This window comes from Artibeus jamaicensis, unplaced genomic scaffold (genome assembly GCF_021234435.1).
Source record: "Artibeus jamaicensis isolate MK-2021 breed Jamaican fruit bat unplaced genomic scaffold, CSHL_Jam_final contig_464, whole genome shotgun sequence".
NCBI classification, from domain to species: domain Eukaryota; kingdom Metazoa; phylum Chordata; class Mammalia; order Chiroptera; family Phyllostomidae; genus Artibeus; species Artibeus jamaicensis.
The window spans coordinates 10407501-10424428 of NW_026521842.1; the positions used below are offsets into that span (position 1 = coordinate 10407501).

General features: G+C 46.4%; 1 protein-coding gene across 6 annotated transcripts in view; it reads right to left on the reverse strand.

Annotated features, from left to right (window-relative positions):
- WWOX (WW domain containing oxidoreductase) overlaps positions 1-16928 on the reverse strand; it is an 894507-nt gene that overhangs the window by 488170 nt on the left and 389409 nt on the right. Inside the window, exon 9 of one of the 6 annotated variants that reach the window (XM_053666612.1) lies at positions 4808-4837. The exons of the other annotated variants lie outside the window; for them this stretch is intronic. Within the exon in view, the coding sequence (XP_053522587.1) occupies positions 4823-4837 (15 nt within the window). The 3' untranslated portion in view covers positions 4808-4822. Of the gene's footprint in view, positions 1-4807; positions 4838-16928 lie in introns of those variants that run through there. 6 annotated transcript variants of the gene reach the window in all.

Consider the following 16928-nt stretch of genomic DNA (forward strand, 5'->3'; position numbering starts at 1 on the left):
ATTGGAGGAAACCACAACACATGGTATCAAGTACACTAAATGACGCCCTCCCCCACATGGAGTATTTCTGAGACATACTGACGTGTGAGGTGAGTTGCCGAGGACCAGTGGCACAATATTACGTTTTGTAGATACTTAATTTTACATTGACAGATTTTGACTTTGCAATTCTCTTTCTGTAATTCAGACCATAACATTTCTAAAGGCCTCTAATATTCATGTAGGTCCCTGACAAGCTCATGTACCTCAGTAAGCCACAGGCCAATTATCTAACATGGGCAAACCAGCCCTGCCTCATGGACTGAAAAAATACACAGAAGAGAAGTGACAGAGATTATGAAAATACAATGAAACATCGGGGGAAAATACTGCTCTTGACCAAATCCAACACACTCGAATGCTGCTCCCGTTACTCTCTCAAGGGCCTCTATATACCCTTCCTTCTGTGTACAGGCAAGAGAAGAAAAAATAGACTAGACACTCCTTTTGTGCTAGCTGGACGCCTGGGAAGGTATCCACTTAGAGATTTCTCCTGTTCAAGGACAAGAGTTCACATTCTAAGACCCCTTGGCTGTCTTCAGGTGCAAGGCCTCACTAGATTTCAGTGCTTATAACCAACAAAAACATTTAAAACAATTCTCAAAAGCTGCAGATACATGCAAGGATAAGTGCGTGACTTTCAAAACACTTCACAGATCTGGACTTAGAAACGAAAGAGAAGCAGAGTAAATGCTGTGCGTGATTTCACTTACACACTCACTGGTTTCAGAATTCCTCTATGTATTACAGGTTTTTAATTCTATGTATTACAGCCTATTAAATATTTTATTAGTTATGATTTTTAACTTTTTATTTAACGTGTTTCCTGCTTTACCATTTTATATTGTAACTGATTAATAAAAGAAACTTTTCATCTGATCTGCATTATCCCATTCCCTTCTCCCTGCTCCTTTGTGGCCCATTTGGCACAACACAACTCAGGCTGTTTTGAGACCTGGGGACCTCTATTCACGGAGAGAGAGACAAAAACAAAAACAGAATCTTCACATTAGTCTTGGACAAAAATGATCATTGGGCGTAATTAACCAGCGATGTGCACCGCTTTGGACATTTAAAGACAATCCTTCCAATTGTCTTTTTTCCCCAACAAGCCCTGCTCACTCAAGTGTTCAGGTGCTCAGTTACATTCAACACAGACTAATTCACTTATCCGCAACAAGTGGGCTATTGATTTTTGCCTGTTTTTAGAACAGCCTGGGGCTTTCTGAACGACAATAGCGGCCCCTATTTAAAAAAAAAAATCGTGAGATTCCAGGGAAATGCCCTTTCACTCCTCATAATCAGGCTTGCTTCACATTTGTCTGAACCTGTCCCTAGACTTAGTCGCTAATTTTCTCTCCTCTTTTCACCCAGCTCCATTGGAATCTGGCGTATTTCATGCCTTTTCAAGCTGAGAGGTCAACAGGATTTGCTTTTGTTCAAAAGAGGCGCAGAGGAAGGGTTCAAAAACTACCCCCACGTAGCAGGAACAAGGCATTGGCCATCTTATTTTCTGGGTTTTTGGTTTTTATTTTTTTGGTTTTCTTGGTAATCAATTCGTGAAAAGCACAAAGCCTCACCTCTGAGTTTTCCAAAACGCAAAAAGTGTAAATCCCAAGGCACCATCTAATTTGTGCCTTCTCTACTTTGTGGTAAATGATATCTTGTACATAAAAGTAAAGCAAAAAAGAACTTATGACAAATATGAGACATTTTAAATCTACTAAACTCTTCACATGAAAGTACTGAATAAAAAATGGAGACTACAAATACAGCCAGTTTTTACGGGAAAGAATGATCGCTTTTTCAATGTTAATTACCTGTTAAAAATAGTCCTGTGGTAAATTTTGACCTCCTTAAGAAAACCATGGTGATGGCCCTGAATTCTAAATTCTAAGAGCAACATGAACAATGTCCTTAATTAAAGGGGGTGAGGGTACATACCCCTCTTCACAGACTTCTCCTAACCAGGGTATATTAGGACAATGTATTCCCATAGCTGCTTTACAAAGAAGGGAAGCTGCCCGTCCAATTCAGATGCTGAGTCCATTAGAAATGTGCGTATCTCCGCGTCCTTCCCTGCTCCGAGGCGGGTAAACTGGCATGTTACTCAGGGGGCTCAAACATGGGGGCTGGAAAAGAATAGCGCACAGACAGCCCCCCCCCACACACACCGGAAGAGGGTTTCGCTTTAACCACCGCGTGCCTCAGCCTTGCTTTGTCGGGGCTTCCCCTTCCCCGGTCACTGTGATGAAGAGCGCAGGCAGCTGGGGATGTGCGTCAGCTGTAAGGCTCCGAAACAGTGCAAAGAACGGGACTGCGCCTCCTCCGAGCACAAGCCGCCAGAGTTGTAATTCTGGATAGTGCTGAGTCTCTAAATAATAAACACTTTAAATTTTTGGTTGTTAATGGGGTTGCTGTAGAAAGGACAGGCATCGGGTGATTTTAAACTCCAGGCACACTTTCGATCTTCAGTTAGCATGGTGGTAATAGAAAACTGGCTATCCTTTTTGCAAAAGCCAGAGGGGGGAAATATGCAGTGTGGAGTGGCCTTGTCTCCCCTTGGCTGAGAATGGAAAAGTGAGGGCTCCCCAGACAGGAGGTCTGCCTTTGTGTTTTGCACCTGGAGGTTTTTGTTTTTTTCTTTTAGGGCTAAGAAGTCAAATCACCAAGTATTGATTACTTACAGCATGCCTGAGTGCAACACACTTTGAGAGAGACAGGAAGCAGGAGGCTGGAGAGACCAGGCTAACATTTAAAAACTAACCAGGACAATGGAGTAGTGAGAATTACCAAGCAGGAAGCCTAGAAGGCACAGAGACGTGGAACATTCCTAGACTTCTAGAGCACTAACTCCAGAAGTGCAGTAAAATGAAAAAGAGAGAACAGTTTGCAGACTGACAGAGATCTGCCAACACTTTGCTTTGTCAATTAAGGTCTTTTTTTTTTAATATTAAATTTTATTTAGTTACTTTTCAAGTACATTTTTTTTTATCTATTTCTCCCATCCCACCCGCCCCCCACCCGGTCTCCCCCCCTCTCCCATTCCCCCCGCCCCAGTCCTCATCTCTGTGTCTTTCATACTTGTTCCTCAAAATCCCTCCCCCTTTTTCCCCTTAAGTTCCCTTCCCTCTCCCCTCTGGTCGCTGCCCACTTGTTCTCTATTTCAGTGTCTTTGTTTTTAAAAAGAAAACAAAGCCCTGGCTGGTGTAGCTCAGTGGATTGAGCACGGGCCTGCGAACCACAGGATTGCGGTTCGATTCCCAGTCAGGGCACATGCCTGGGTTGCAGGCCGGTTCCCTGCAGGCCAGTTCCCAGCAGGGGACGCACAAAAGGCAACCATACATTGATGTTTCTCTCCCTCTCTCCTTCCCCCCTTCCCCTCTAAAGATAAATAAATAATAAAATCTTAAAAAAAAAAAGAAAACAAAATCAGAGACAGAACATTAAAAAAAAAGAAAAAAGGAAAGAAAATGTAACTCATTTTTATCTTTATTAAAGGAAATGACATTTAACATTAAAAAAAAAGGATGGGTGAAGGATACAATTCTAAAGTAAATGACAGTTTTAAAAAGTGGGTACAACGTGCTTTATGAGAAAGTCACTACTTGGAGACATTTTTCACGTTTTTAAACAGACTGGTGAAAATTCGGTCACAGATGGGCCTCTGGGATCTGTCTGACAGAGGGCAATTTTCTTCGGCTTATCCTCGTAGCAGCCTCTCGGCACAGTCTTGGCACACACGCGCTCCATGAGTACTTGCTGAATAAAAGAGGCGCCACACTGACAAACGAGCACCTGCTGAGCCAGGCTTGCCTGGGGCCCAGAGCGTCGCAGGTAGGTGGACAGGACGGCAGACCGTGAAGGTGTTGGCACGGTGGGAAAAAAAAGAAGGCGATCCCCAGGAGTTATAACGTTTGGAGCGCACAGGAGGAAATATTTTGATCCCACCCAAATGCAGAAGCATCTGGATGTGGGTTAGAGTCTTCCAAATGCAGGTTCTAATTTTTGAGGTGGTTCATGAGAAACAGCTAGATGGACAGTGGTTATGTGCTGTTCCCATCCCAACCCCAACGGGTCCAACCGGTTCAACCACAAAGTGGTAATACAGAAGGTAAACTATCCATGGCAGATTTTACTTGGGGATTATTGCGGTTGGTTGGTGTGGGGGAACCACTGCAATGGCGTTTTGTAGTAGAGGAGACAGATGGGACTCAACTCCAAACAGAAAGTGGGGATTTTATTGCCAAAGGCAGGCAGAGTGGGAAGGCTGCTAGGTGAAAAATTACTAAGATGGTGGAGTCATTCTTGCTGTAACCTAACAGGATTCCTGTGGAAGGCGGGGCGGGACGACCTGGAGGCCTTGGGGAACGAGGAAGGTGATCAGATATAACAGTTGGCCCACTTGACCAGACTGTTGCTAAAATCGGGTCATGCAAAAACAGAACACGGAAGTCCCAGAGTAAGGCCTAGCTGGCAGGAGGGTTCCGAGGAGCATGACTGCAATTCGGTCAAGGCAGGCTCTTTGTCAACTTCATCTCAGGGTGTAAACTTCTTTTTAACGCAGATAGCTTCCTGTGTTCACCCACGGGGCACTATTTCCTGACACACAGAACAGAATATCTCTGATACAATCAAGGCTGGTAAGCGGAGGGGCTGGGGGGTCAGACAGGCCTGAGCCCTTCTCCTGGGAGCCCCATCAGCAGCTGGTAACCTGAGCGGTGACTGGAACTCTGAGCTTCAGATACTTCCTTTGTGCAATGCGAATAATAACAGCCCTCTCTCAGGGCTGCAGAGGCTGGAAAAAAAGATGATGGACATAAAACACAAGGCATGAAGCCTGGCCCTTGAGCCTGGGGAGAGGGGGGACTAGATAATGCAGCAACAGGGAAAAAGAAGAAAGTACCTGACTGTCTTTATCGCTCTACCTCGATCCCATTCACAATCTCCCAAGATTGAAGATCTAGTATTAACACTGCCCAAGGTAGTGACCTGGGAGAAATCACCTAATCTCTATCTCTAAGCTGCAACCTTCTCATCTGTGAAATGGAGGTAATGAAAGTATCTATTCCTAAGTGGCTTGAAGGAGGATCCTACGAGGTAAACCGTGTAAACCACTTTTTGTAGTGCCCAGCATAATGTGATCGTTAAAGAAAAACTATGACTCATTGTTAGTATCACTATCCGAGTATCATCAGAACAAAATACCGGCTTGAGAAACTCGGCAGGAAGGATGTGACTGCGTAGATCTCATTATATCTTTCACGTACACAGGAATGATGTTATTAGCACGATGCCTTTCTTTGTGGAACCAATAAACTTGCTCCAGAAGAGAATAAAATATGAATGGGAAAATACGTAAACAGGTAACCCCCATAGTCCTCTAGGCCTGACAAAAGTGTGATTCTGTTAAGAGTGATGAGTTCCTAACAGTGTATTAAGCCCAATGGAATCATTTTAAAATAAGACTCTAATTTCAGAAACCTAAGGAAGCCTGCATTTTAATAAGATATTTCATTGTATCCCAAATACAAAACCATTGTTTGCCTGAATCTATAATTTATTGTTAGACAGACACTGCGCTATTACTATAGCAAAATGAAACGCGCGATGATTTCACTAATAAAACAATTGGATCATAAGGCAGAGCACAGCTTGGCAGTTTAAACAGAGCCCAATACCCCTGAGCAGAGATCTGCATAGTCTAATATTCCCAGTTGGAATTTCACCTTTCTCTACTCTTCCATAGAGAAAATCATTGAAATAGCCTGCTAACAATACCATTACTGTCTCCCTAACTTAATCCTTTGTTCCCTCCAAAGAAAGGACTGCCGCTGATTATGAATATTCCACTCTACAATTTCCATCAATTAATATTCTACCGTGTTCTTATTACGGTATTAATAGCTTCTTGATTTACATTAGAAAGTGTATATTTCATACAACTGGTATGGAGCTATTTCTTCCTCTTTAATGGAAAGAGGGAAAGTGATTACATAAAAAAGAACTTACAATTTGGAAAATGGAGGTGGGCGTGTGAATAATTGCTTGGTAATAACATACACTACTCTCCTTCCTGTTTTTTTTCCCTCTCTCTCTCACTGGGAAATTCCTATTTCCCAGGCAAGGAGAGGGCAGGACAGCTGCCCTGAACCTCCTTTGTCCTCCTACCTTCCATCTGGGAAGAGACACTGAGCTGAGCTGGTGTGTCTTCTGGGTCTGCCCCCAACTGTCCACAGAAGGCAGAGTTTGCAGGTCACCTTTCACAAAGACAGACCCAGTCCCCTTCCACGTGACTAAAATGAGGCAGGTAGCAGTGAAGAGGAAAGGCAGCTGACAAAGAACGAGTTCTGTCTCAGTCTTCAGCAAGGCTGACCTGGGCTTGCCTGTCCTTCCTTGCCGTTCAGGGAACCAGTTGACCCAGGGTGCTGCTTACATCCCCTGAGCCCTGGGGGTGTCACCTGTAAAACAAGTGCATTCATGTCTGCTTCCCAGGTACTCATTCAGTCCCTGGGAACTGAATGAGGGCGTGTGTGTGAGCAAAGCTTCCAGTGCTGGTGGACGGATGGTAGTGGCACTGGAAGGAAGACTGGTGTCCTGCTCTCTTCCCAAGTTATGTCCAGAGCCACAGATGCCCCTGCAGGGACTCAGAGGGCCATGAGGTGGTTATACAGGCTTCTTCCTGCCACATTAGCCCCACAGTGATCTGTGAGTCTGCCCCCAAAGCTCTGGCTCAGAGAGTTAAACACTCTCAAAGTAGCTGTTTAGGAGTCGAGAGGAAGAACCCTCTCAGGGGCCTGCGTCCAGAGCTGGCACTGGTCCTGCCCCATTGTCCTACTATAATTTTAGGGTGGCCCCAACTGCCACTGGGATTTACCACTGGACCCAGCAGAGGCTGGTCTCTGTCCCACCACTGTGTGGTCCCAGGGGAGCTGCTTCACCTCTCTGGACTGCAGCTACACACAAAACAAGGTCTGCTTCCGTGGGGATGTCCCAGCTGGCGTCCTGCACCTGGCTTCCTCAAGTGCACAAGCTTGGTCAAGGCAGGGTTAAAAATACAGTGAGCTGGTTGCCAATATGCACACAAGAATCCTGAGTCCTGTTTCTCTTTAACAGCATTAGCAACAAAGAGCTGGCGCTGAGGAGCCATTACCCTTATATTCCAGTCTCCACTTGGCTCATTCCTTTTACATTAATACTTAGAGGGACCCTCTGCACTGCCTTTGAGTCCTAAAACTGCTATAGCACGGCCACTGTTACTCAGACAGCCACCCTTCCTTTCCCAAGACAAACCCATTCCCAGGGCATGTCTGCAAGACCCAGAGACTGGGCGCTGTATAGACTCTTCAGCGTCCCCAGGTGGCTTGGGACAACATCCTCCTCCCCCCTTTGCCTGCACCTCATTCCATAAACCTCAGGTGTCCAGGAACACATCCTTGCATACCTAGTTCTTCAGGTGCTGCTCTGAGATTTGGGAGCAAATGGTGATTGACAGGGTTGGGGTTTGCTGTATTTCTTTTAAAACTGTCTGAGGAACGATTAAATGGCAAGGACTGGAAAAGAGAAGGATGCACCCCTCCTCAGGTCATGTCTACACATGCCCAGAGCCGTCCACGGGCCAGCTTAGTGAAAACCACCAGTCAGAGGGGCCCTGTGATTGAACTGACAGGCCAATTCCCCAGCCATGGAAGGCAGCCTTGGGCTATGGCTGGGGGCAGGGCAGCCGGCCCTTTGGTTTCTTTCTCATTTAAAGCACTTTGCAGAGTCTTGAGCCCAAGGTAGAGATTCAGTTCAATGCCTGTGGATTGATTGATTAATTTAAAGCCTCTGAGAGATCCCATAGTTTCACAGATAAAGCTAGGCAAGCTGAGAATTTTCCTGTCTTCCTCAAAAGGAAAATGTTCAAGAAGCAGCCCCTAATTGGAGATGATTTACATTTCCATCTTGATCCCTGGACTGGAGGAGTAGATGAGGGCCTCCACCGGGCACCACTGGAGTCTGGTAAAGGGCAGCTGTGGGGTCCAGATTCTTACCCAACACCTTTGACACACGGACCAGCTTCTGTGGCCCCAAAGGGTGGTTTGGTAATTTAGATTTATGAGGTCAAAAGAGTCTTGGCCTCAATGCTGACCCTGCCTACACATGTCACTGAAACTCCCCGAGCCTCAGTTTACCTACTGAGATAGGGGGATTTGAGTGAACTCCTGATGTTAAAAGCCAAGCACAGCATCAGGCCCAGAAGTGATGCTCACTGAAGGACACCTTTTACAGTAAAGGTGACACTGATGACTCCACATGTGTCCTCGCCAAACAAGAAACATTCCAGGGGCTACTCTAACTCAGATAAAAGTACCCCCATCCCCTCCAGGGTGCACTACAGTCACTTAGACGCGAAGGCCTTTTGCATTTTCACAAGTGATGATGCCCAACATTACCCAGCACTGCGATTTTGAAAGGAGACTTCCCTTCAAGATGTTTGCCTGCCGGGTTTCTTTCCTGTCTTCAAACCAGGACATGCTGAGGTCTCAGATGTTACCTCCTGGGAGGCAGCCTGGTGAAGGCGCCCATGGGTCCTCAGAGTCTCTCCCCAGAGTAAGTCCTCTCATGCTGGAAAGAAGTCTCTGGCTATTTGCTGAATTACATCAGAGCAAAATGAACCAACATGCACCGGGGTTTTGGAAGGGGGATGCGGAGTTAATAATACCATGTAAATTTAATTTGCATTCCCCTCTTGATTTTAACCCAATCTCCTTGAGCTCTCCAAAATAAGCAGTCATTTGAAATCCTCCCACGTGACAGGTAGTCTCACTACATGTTTTACAGCACCGTCCCTTTAATAAACCAAACTGCACAGAGTGGTTTTAACTGGTTCTAGAATATTCTGATAGTGAAATATTTTCTGTTTCTGGGCCAGAACTGGTCATTTCTTCTTGAGAATATGATGTTTGAAAATCAGTTCCTCCTATTATAGATTTCTCCCTCAGCTTGTAGAAAATCCATGATTCCCTAAACATTGGTCTTTGAAAGCACATTGACTAAAATCTTCATGCTTAATTCATGAAGCGCAGTCTGAAGATTAGTGGAGCTGGACATAGACCAGGAATACTTTATCATATTCTAATAAGCAGAGGCTGAAAATTGCATTTCTAAAGCTATAGTATTAAAGGGCATACCGCAAAACATGACCCAAACATAACTCAGTAGTTTTACAGTGTCTGAAAAGGCTTTGATATGATAAAGTATGCTGACGAGAGGAATAAACACAACTAGAAATTTCTGAATTTAAAAAGAAAAAAAAAAGAGGGGGGCTTGGCAAACATTCGGTGTACTCGTGGAAAAATATATATTATAAACTCATCTACTGTGATTCCTATTAAACAAGTATTGACTATTGAATCACACTACAGAAGATCACTGTAGCGCCACAGTTTCAGGGTTTAGAGAGCACAGAAGCCTGCAAGATGAAAGAAAATAAACAAAGCAAGCCTAATGAGGTTAATTTGAAGGTTTCCAGGAAACCCTAAGTGCTGGCTTTTCAACCCTCCTTAAAACAGGGTCATCAGCATTGTTTCTGAAAGCAGAGAACTTATGGGGGGCAAATGCGTGACGGTCCATCAGCGACGCAGCTCAGAAATGGTTCAGGGTAAAAGCCCACCCTCATGCAGACATGAGCCCACCCTCATGTCTGTAGAAGGATGGCAGTTGGTCAAAGGACATCAGTCAGCAGCGCACACAGCACCCACTACAGTGCCTGGCACAAAGCAGGTTCTGATAAGTATCTGTTTGATTAACTGGTTGATTGATTGATTACCGTATGAAGGAGAAAGAAAGCAACGAGAACAGGTCCCAAGCATTCCACGGGAGCTCCTGGAGGCTGCTGGGTAAACTCTCCCGAGTACTCATGGAGCTGCTTTCCCTTCATAAAGGCAGGCGCTGATGAAAATAAACAAAACTGTAGGGCCGGAGCAGCTTTTACAAAGACAGTAGCTTCTAAACTTAAATGCCTGGACCCACTGGAGGCTCCAGAATTTCTATGCAGGAGATGAGGCAGAGGAGGGTGGGGAGGGCAGCATAGGGTGGAAAAGGGATGAGGTGCTGGGGCCCAAAGGACTTGCCTTTAAACTGCATCTGCAGAACTACACGAATATCACTTTGACTGCAAGTTTCTTGAGGAAGTTGTGGCTGGTCTGGAGACCAGTTGTGGTTGCGCTTTGGAGATTCGGCTGATGCGGGGGAGTGATCCGCACCCGCCAAAGGCACCAACCAACCATCCTCACTGCTGAGAACGCAGTAGGTAGATCAGCCAAAACCTTGCTGGTTTTCACGAGTTTCTTTGTATGGGTGTGCACGCAGCACGCTCCCTTCACTCACTGATGAAGCAGATTTATCCTCTTCCTTCCTACCAGGCCCCATTCACCAGGTCCTGACCACGGCTCTCTGCAGGTCTCCAGTGACACAGCCCATGCCTTCCCCGCAACAGACCCTGACTTCAGCACCAGCCATTAGCTCCTCCTCTGCTGGCCGGGGCTGCTCGTCCATCACGTCCCCGCCTTAGCTCTCCTGGTGCGCCCGCCCCTGGCTGGACTCACTGTTCTTGCTCTGGGTGTCCATAGCGCCCCACGTTATCCCCACCATAACTCTGACGGCACTGTAACTGCTGCACACCTCCCCCACCAGACTGCACGCTTTTGAAGGCCCAGTTTCCTGACAGGTAACCCGCCACATCCCCAGGCCTTGCAGAGAGCCTGGCAAGGTAGGACCTCCAATTAAGTAAATTATACTCATTGCATTAAACAAATGGACAAATAAAAGAGCTGAGTCCAAGATAGCCAACCCCAAAGGGAGAGGGTGGATAGCATCCTTTGTTTATATTCACTTCCTCAGTAAAAAAATAATAAAGCCTATTATGTCTGGGACATGTACATGCCAGATTGATCACAGAAAACTTGGATATGAGCAAGAACAAAGCATGAAAATCTACTCATCTTCCCCTCACTTAGTATTTTTCTCACTTTGAGTATAAATTTTAGCCCCTTTGAACACTGAGGTTCTTCTCTGGAGTTCAAAGCCACTGTGAGACCAGTTTGCACATGGAGCCATCATCACCGGGTGACTAAGAGGCAGGTGTCCCTGTGTGCTCTTCCTTGAATACACTGTTTACTTCTAATAGGTAACTGGGGTCAGGGGGAGAGGCTGAGGACCCATTAGTGAGAGTGTGGCCTTGTACACAGTCACTTGAAGTCATGAGTGGACATGCTTGTTGCAAAGAAGTGGTACAGCCTTGGTCTATGCATGGTCCTCCCCAAAAATGTGTGTCAAACCCTGGCTCATGTAGCTCAGTGGATTGAGCATGCACCTGTGAAGTAAAGGGTCATGGGTTCGATTCCCAGTCAGGGCACATGCCTGGGTTTCAGGTCAGGTCCTCAGTAGGGGGCATGCAAGAAGCAACCACATATTGATGTTTTTTTTCCCTCTCTTTCTCCTTCCCTTCCCCTTTCTCTAAAAATAAATAAATGAAATATTTTCCAAAAAATGTGTGTTGTGTGTTGGAGAGAGGCAGGAGTCAGGCAGCTTCCAGCTGGGAGGACTTGAGCCACAAGAAGACTCTCAGATGTGAGCCAAGAGGAATGGTCTCTCGGTTTGTTCCGAATTGAGAGAAGAGAAAAGGATACATTTGCAGTCGTTGTCCCTGCAGCTTCCCTTGTCCCATTACTACTGGACCTTCTGCTGGGAGTAGGATATCTGACTCCAAATCTATTTCTGCAGCAGCTGTTGGCGATGAAGCATGTGTCTACCCATCCTCGGTGGCTGCTTTTGCAAACTTTGCAATGTCTTCTCCTGCAACTGACACTGTCCAGCAGCCCCATCTGCATCCCAGCCTCTAGCCAGACCCCTCCCCGGCCCCAGAGTCTCAAGACAGAGCACCCTCTCCCTAAACAACTGTTGTCCGGGGCCAGCTTCAAAGAGGCCGTGTCCAGGCCTGTTGTGAAAAGAACTCACTACTTCCCTGAGAATTCAGCCCTTCTTGTTCCCTTAATTATAATTCTTTACTTGCAGTATCCATCAGTTGCTATTTAAATAAACAATGGGGGATTTCAAACAGAGAAACTAGGAAAATGAAATTGCTTTAATTTATATCCCAAGGGATCTGAGGCTGTAGAGTTCTCTGAATGCCAACTAAATTAATACATAAAAACATAAACAACTGTCCTGTTGGAGGTTGCCTATGAGTTTTACAAGGGAACAAAAAAAACAATTGTGGTCTAAGATAACTTACTAGAGCACCACGCCCCCCAGATGATGTCCGGGGTTCCTCTAAATATAGAATACAGAACTGCACCGGGAACATCAGCCCCTTCCGGAAGGAAGGTGGAAACGCCATGGTTTATGCGACCTGAAAATAATGAGGCATGGCAAGCTGAGCACCAAGACTCTCCTCGTGGGTTTTGGACCATGCAGGGTGGGCAGGGTAAGCTGTGTGCCAGCTGGCCTAAACAGGCCAAAAGATAATGGGACAACTTTGGGGTCCATCCCCAGCCTTCTCAATCAAGACTCAGGTAACAAAGAGAGGTCAGATCTCGTTGCAGCAAACACGAAAGTCTGAGCTGATTTGGGGTTCTGCTGCTATAGAGTATTGCTGAAAATAAGAGTCTAGGGAAATCTCAGGGATTGACTTTGCAACGCTGCATGGGGCAATATAAATTGATGTATGCACATATGTACATGGGCTTGCTTCATATATGGGGTTTAAAAGGCCCCAAGGACTGCAGGAGATGAAGCTGAGGACAGGTTAAAGGATAGGCATTAATAAAGCAGGGGAAAGAGCAGTTGAGAAGTGGCTTCATAGTGCTCTTGTCGGGGACTTTATTAACATTATTGCATCTCATCCTCAAATGGGTATTTTCCCATTTGGTGGAAGAGGAAACTGAGACATATATGCGTTCCTGATTATCCAAGCTGGATATGGTGACGGTGGGACTCTGGTGCAAAGTAAGGCCATCTGCCTTCCCCTCCAGGTGCCAGGGGAAGAAACCCAGGGATAATTTTTGTTTGCAGATGGGAAATGTGTGGGCCAACTGACTCAAGGGCTCATGGGATGTCACCAGCTTTCACTCTTGCCTGCCTGCTCTCTGACTCTCTCTCCTCTCCGATGGATGCTCACCCCCCTGCCCTACCTCTTCTCTCTCTTTGCAATAGGCAGCCTTCCTCTGTGCAATCCAGAAAGATGCTGCCAAGCAGCCAGGCCCGGGGCCCCTCTGGGTCCACTGTGTCAGATGAAGGTATGCAAAACCCTTCCCCACCAGCTGTAGCAGCAAAGTACCAGCAGCAGAGGACTCAGTGTTCTGCTTTTCATGTTTACTCAAGCCTCAATCCAGCACTGCAGCCAGATGGAACCATAACTAGTCAGACCTGGGTCACGTGCCCATCCCCACAACGGGGGCCATGGTGGTCCTTTGGAGATGCACAGTCCCACCTCCACCAACAAGAGTGAGATAGGTGCTTCCCCAAAGAGAACAGGGCACTAGAAGCTGTGCAAGTGTGACGGGAAAAGAAGCTGGACAGACACCACCTGAGTTATAACAATCAAAATTCAGGATGAATCCTTGGGATCCTCAGAAGAGTCAGAATACAGCCCAGGGAGAGGGGAAGATGACAGGCAGGGTGGCCTCATGTCTTCACCCCTTTCAGCTGCTGTGACAGGACCCTGGAGACTGGGCGGCTAACAAACAACAGGTGTTTGTTTCTCAGAGTTCTGAGGGCTGGACAGGCCAAGATCAAGGAGGTGGCAGATTCGAGGTCCTGTGAGGGCCTGCTTCCTGGTTCACAGATGGCTGACTTCTTCTCCCGCGTTCTCCCGTGTTCTCCCATGTTCTCCCGTGTTCTCCCGTGTTCTCCCGTGTTCTCCCGTGCCGGAAGGCACTGGGGAGCTCTATGGGGCCCGCTGTATGGGGCAGCTAATCCCATTCATCAGGCTCTGTCCTCATGACCTAGCCACCTCCCAAAGGTCTCATGTCCAAGTGCCATCACTTTGGGGGAATAGGTTTGAACACACACATTATAGGGGACACAAACATCCAGTCTATGGCAGCTGGTCTGGCAGAAACTGCTGGGGTGTCCCAAATATTCATTTTCCTTTCCTCCTTGGCTATAGGCAGGGATTGCCAAACTTTTGGCATCTCTGGGTCACACTGGAAGAGGAAGAGTTGTCTTGGGACACACATTAATACACTGTGACACATAATCACACACACAAAAAAAGCTCATAATGTTTTCAGTGAATTTACGATGTCGCCTTGGAGCGCATGCACAGCCATCCTGGGCTGCATGAGGCCGCGGGCGGCAGGCTGGACAGCCCTGGTGGAGCTCCCATGTCCGCCTAGGCACCTGGAGCCTAGGCACAGCCAGGAGTGAAGCCTCCATCTCCCAGTCCCCCTGCAGCTCTGTTTGGCCAACTGACTACATTGGGGCCACTAGGAAGGAAGTGCAGGTGCTGGGTGGGGCTTCTTAGAAGGCTCGTTGCACACGAGGAGGTCTGTCTTCATCCTACCCTTTCTCCTTCATGTTACCTTGAAGATGGAAACTACATTGCAAAGAAGAGAGAAGGGAGCTGGGTTGCTGATGGCACTGTGGAATGGCCACACCAGCCCTGAGCTGCTCATGTCTGATCTTTCATATTAAAAAATTTACCTCCCTGGTTGAGACCTTGTTGCCAGTAAACAAATGCAATTCCTAATGTACACACCTTGCCTCGAATCCAAGCTGGCCATGGCTCTCCAGGCCTGGTTAACCACTCCAGGTGGCAGTAACTCCACCTTTGCTTCCTCGTTCTCTTCCTCCTCCTGCTCCAGCCGGGGATTCTCTAATGATCCTGGGGCTTGAGAAATAACTTCCAGTACTAACTATGTAAATGTTTCCATTCTTGTCACATTTGTAATCTGTATGCATGTCAATTCCCACAGCTATCACTTAACTCAGGAACTTCCAAGTAACTGTATTTAGTTCAACATCATTAAATGACTGCTTGAATGTTTCTTTGATACCATGCTACCCTTCCCCAAATATCAGCTACCAAGAGAATATACATATCTCTATTTGCTAACACAGAAACTGACTTCTACCCAATGATGAGTAAAAATTAAAATAGGCAACAGAAATAACACATCTATGTTTCAGGGAGCCTCTTTGACTAACAGACCTTTTTTCCCCCATACCATGGTGTTCTTTACTTTCACATATGCACATCATATATTGTAATACGAAATGGGTATTGACTGCAGCTGAGGTGAATATCCACGGGTATTGACCTCAGAGGAAAATATTGACTGAGACAAAGGTAAAATCAATGCTTACCTCGAGGGATAATAAATCTGGATATCTATTGAAATAAGAAGTCAATAGCAGCATTGTTACAAACGCTCGTGGTTATTGTCACTGGAGCACATTTGTAGGCTGAGTGGTCAGTGGTTGTTTTCCAGAAACGACCAGCGGTGGTGGCAGTCATTCCTAGAAGCTGCACTGGCTGCCTTTTTGCCACTCCCCTCCTTGCTGGGTTCTGTCACCAGCTGGCACTGGATGGAGAAAGTGACCCCAGCCTACCCAGTCCAATTAAGGAGTTTGGCTTCCATCTTCCCAAAGCAGTTACTGAATCAGCTGTTTACATTGGTTATGTCAGTCTGTTTTCCCCTAGCAAAAAAAGGTGTGGTTATTTCCATTTTATAGTTGGGTAACTGGATGCTTAGTGAACAGGAGAAACTCACTTAAGATTATAGAGGTGATAAATTCATCTGAATTCAAAACCCATTGTCAGATGTTAAATTTGGTATCTTCCTACCACATCACCATCTCCCGACAAGAACTGTATGACTGGGACTCCAAGTTATAGAGATACATGTCCCAGAAAGGTGAGTGCAGAGATGACAGGGTCAAGGACAGGTCTGTATGCTAGAGACAGGCCTACATAAGGTGACAATAACAACTTCTTTGTGAAAGGGGCCAAAACATTGTTGTGACCCACTTCCTATTACTGCCCTCCATCATCGTCATCCCAGCTAAATTTTGGTGAGCTGCGAACACACGCCAGGTACAGTGTTAAGTGTCTTACAGACATTATTTGGAGAACTCTTATAACACTATGAGGTCACGTAGGAGATACTTGGTCATCTACCCAACATCCACTGCCCATTCCTCCCTTCATGACTGACATAATTTTGTGCCGCCTGCCCCTGTCCACTATATAATTAGTCAAGAATCTTCAGTGGCCTAAACACCCAACCATGGTGGGTCTAGACACTTCACTAGAATCTGCTTGGAGATAGGCAACTGATACAATCCTATTCAATCAGATGTCAAGGTAATTCTGTTGAGGGGCTTTGGAAAAAGGTCCACTTGTCCCTGAGAAGGTGCCTTTGTCCTCCAGCATTATGTCATCTGATTGTGATGTTCAAAATACCCATGGTCATCTTGAAAATGTGATCAAGACTCCACCTGATGAAGGAGCTGGCAGAGCATCTCAGGGAAGCGGAGCCAGATCACGATATGTCACCTCTTTGACTGCTCTGCTTCTGGACTTCAGACTCAGTGGGGTAACGCCTTCCCATACTATTGAAGCCACTGTGAGCTGAGTTTTCTGTTGCATGCAGCCCAACGCATCTCAATGAATACAAAAGGTGGCATATCATCTCTCCTTCACACATGGAGAGACTACAGTTCAGGAATGTTAAGAGCTACATGCAGCAACTAGTACTGTCTAATCCAGAGTCAGAGTTCCTACCCACTTCTCTGCAATCAATCCAGGCATGCCGCCCATTTGGGACTTTCACTCTGGTCTAGTGGCTATCAGACCCTGCAAATGACACCCACCGGCACCGTCATCAATGCTTGGCATCTCC